General features: G+C 45.3%; 1 protein-coding gene across 1 annotated transcript; it reads left to right on the top strand.

Moving 5' to 3' along the window:
• The first annotated feature begins 491 nt into the window (after window positions 1-491).
• On the top strand, window positions 492-2,797 carry LOC147726063 (epidermal differentiation-specific protein-like). The gene is made up of 2 exons (XM_086962868.1): window positions 492-624; window positions 1,903-2,797. Exon 2 carries the CDS (start codon window positions 2,000-2,002, stop codon window positions 2,552-2,554), a length of 555 nt encoding a protein of 184 aa, XP_086818994.1. The 5' UTR covers window positions 492-624; window positions 1,903-1,999; the 3' UTR covers window positions 2,555-2,797.
• Window positions 2,798-3,653: the final 856 nt, after the last annotated feature.

A 3,653-nucleotide genomic window follows, 5' to 3' on the forward strand; every position in this document is an offset into this window, starting at 1 on the left:
TTATGGGCGGAAATCAGGAGGAATCGGTCTCTTTCTTTCATGAATAGCTTAAAAAGTCAGTATAATCTCAGCTGAGTTTGGGATAATTCAATAACCAATTGTGCTTTTATATTTGATTTCTTTGGAAGCATACCTGACAAATCTAATCCCTAAACTGATGTCAATCAGTGTGAGCAGAGGGTTCAGGCTTAGCTTTCCTTCCCGACTCGGTATACTCACCCTGGAAATGCCGACATTTAAACTCTTATCCACTTCAGAAGGAGTCCTTTTTATCAACTTATCCGTGTTGCAAAGTACACGAGAACGCCATTGCTGTGAACATTTCTTTCAAATGAAGCTTCGCGCAATCCTTATCTAAGGAAGATACCTCAGTTTCCCAGGAATGACACATGATCTGTGGGTGGAATGGGGCCACTCCTCTTCCTCCCACTCTCTGCCTTTCAGAGGGGGCTGAGAGGGTATAAAAGCACCCAGGTGTGGACAGAGAGACAGCTGCTGGTTCTCCCAGAGTGACCAAGACTGCCAGTGTGCTCTCAGCCTGAGAGACCACCTCCAGCTTCACCTGAGAGTGCCAGAGACAGCCAGGAACACAGCCTGAGAGCCAAGCTGCTGCTTCATCCGACGGTGAGCAAAAACTGCCAGGGTATTGTATTATATAATCATCGCATTTATATAGCGCTTAGTCCCCCTAATGAGGCGCTGATGCACTTTACACCGAGCACCATGCTGTCCCCGAACCAAAGGCTAGTGGTTAATCAATTGTCATTGATTATTGTTAGTTACTGGGATTGATTTAGGGTGCTCAGGCAAACTAGTCAATGCATTCTTTCTAGTTTCTTTGTGGTAGATTAAATTAATAGAAAAGGATACAAGGAATTAAGTGGGGCTGGTAGGGACAGTGAAACTGTGTGTGCATGTGGATGGCCCTGAATTGCAGCACTTCGTCTTGGCATGTGAAATGCCAAGATGCAATCGATTGTAATGTCACCATTGTATTAAGTTTGACCCAGTGTTTGCCTGTCTGTATCAGAGTCCACATATGACGTAATGTGGCAGGAACCCGGATTCAAAGAAGAAGATTGTAAAAAAGAATGTAAAAAAACAAAAACTTTTTGTTTTGAAAAAACATTGATGGAGTCTGTACACTATGTCATTTAAATTGTTCTTATATCTCTTATGATGACTGATGGATGCTGAATTCTTGTCTTGCAATTCATCTAAGTAGTTGTGCCCCTGTGTGGAAGATTAAGTGACTGGTCTTCCAGATCCGTGCACCACTCTCTTTGTACTTGGATAATCCACTAGATGACAGTGATAAGTGTGATTGTAGCTGCCTCAGTCTCTTCTTGCACATACTTTGACCCTTTTTATCAACTGCATTCCCCAAAGTCAATTACTGTAATTATTAAAAAACACTTGTGGCAAATACTCCACCCTATTTCAACAATCAGGTAATAAGGGCCTATATTGTTGTTATACCCTGTCTGACGGTTTTTAAGTAATCTATGGCCCTCGTTGTAAATTTAGGGCTAAAACAGAAAATAATAAAAAAAGGAAAATATCTTACTGAAAAAATCCTATTAAAAAATGTGTTTTACCAAGCCTGTGGTGAAGGGTTTTTGAGGACCTGCGGAGGGCTTTGACCAGGCAAAAACCCTCCACCCGCTTTGGTTGTAATATTGCCTTGATATTCGTAATGCGCGCACCTTTTCCAGCAAATGAGCAAAGCAGATTTAAAATCAATCTGTGAAATCAATTTCCCTCATCAATATTTCAGCAATGCCGCTGCTTCAGATTTCGATGTGTAGATTAACATGATCCTTCTTAAGGAAACAAGCCTGTGTCAATCACACGTCGACTGTCATTTCATATTAATCAGATGCACTTTTTTCACCTTTACAGAACGGCCTGCGAGTCCAGCTGCTGCTTCTCCTGAGAGATCCTCACAGCGCCTAGCACCAGAGTCTGCTGACGTTAAGCGCTTACAGAAAGGACCACCATGACTTCTATCCACTTCTTCGCTCAGGAGGGCTGCCAGGGCGCATCTTCTGAGGTTGTCACACAAGACCTCTCAGATTTGTCGTCAATTGGATTCCTGAAGCGGGTCAAGTCAATGAGAGTGGAAGGAAACCCCTGCGTCGTCTTTAAAGGGAAGGACTTCCAGGGGAACTTCGAGCTCTTCCGGGAGGGGGATCACGACTCCCTCGGAGACTTTTCCAAAGAGATCTCCTCAGTGCGGGTGGTGAAGGGGGGGCTGGGAGATCCAGAAATCACCGTCTACGAGCACGTCAATTATAGGGGCAAAAGTGTCACCCTAACATCGGCGACCCCAAGCCTGAAGCCTTTTGAAATGAATGACATGCTCTCTTCTTACCAAGTTAAGAAGGGAGCCTGGTGTCTTTATGAGAACGAAGATTACGAGGGCGCCTGCATCGTGGCGCTGGCCGGTGACGAGCAGCCCAACTATTGCGACATCGGCAGCATCGGCTTTAACGACATACCCCGCTCCCTGAAGCCTTACAGAGACTTACTAAGTGGGATGAAAGGTAATTGAGAAAAGAGTTTCGAGGGCGTGCCCTGATTGGCCGGCTCCATGTGTCTGTCATTCACTCGACTTAACACGTTCACAGAGTGACATTAATCAGCATATCTTCTCCACTGATTCCACTAATAAAGCTTTTTTCCCCAATCACTCTCTCTTCATCTATTTACCTGAACAGGTACACAAGGTGTGCACGCCTCTGCTTCACCTGTTTCAATCCTCTGCATGAAATAAAGCAGCATTCACAAATATCTACCTCTGATGGTGTCTGTGTGGTCTGTACTGTCTCCTGAACTGCTGCCCACTGCAGAAAGACGTGTGTTTTGCTGCACACTGAAACTGTGCTGTCTCCGCCTGGGGCCACAGCTTACCTGACTGGGGTGAAATGGGGAAGGTGGATATAAAAGCTTAGCTACAGCTGCGTCCTCAAAGGGAAGGTGCATTCTTAGCACGGCCATTAGGGAGTTCCCTGAAAAAATACAATGACCACCACCACTCCAATGTAGGTTGTAATCCCTTCTGTGTTGTATGAGAGAGGTTTGTTGGCGAATGAGGGATTGAGGTAGAATAGACACACACGCAGACGCACACACAACCACACACACACACACACGCACACACACATACCCGTCCAATCCAAACCTAACACAAATGCACTCACTTTTTTTTACTGGCGGACGACATGGCTGCACTGCCCCCTTTTTCCTCTCTCCTACTCCTTCCCTTACATATTTTGTCCAATCTCAACAGCAGGCTCACTGAATGTGGTTGCATTACATCCCCAGAACATCAACACACAAAGAACTAGTACATATGAGGTGCATACATTTATTACCTTGACTGTCAAACCCACACAAGCTCTTCACAATTCTTAAGGACAAAGCCATCGAATGTACTCAGTGCACATAGCTCCTGATCAAGGCACACAGCCAACTCACAGAAATCTTTATACACACACACCAAGCTCTCCCTTTTTAAGTAGAACTAAGGCCCACGTTCTACCACTTCCAGGCTACACTCGCCTGATGGACTCATCACATCCAGCGCAGGTGTACAGAGCCCGGGACACGAGCCCTAAAGACATTGGGCCTCATTTATGAAAAGTGACGCA

This window comes from Lissotriton vulgaris, chromosome 3_1, assembly GCF_964263255.1.
Source record: "Lissotriton vulgaris chromosome 3_1, aLisVul1.2, whole genome shotgun sequence".
NCBI classification, from domain to species: Eukaryota; Metazoa; Chordata; class Amphibia; order Caudata; family Salamandridae; genus Lissotriton; species Lissotriton vulgaris.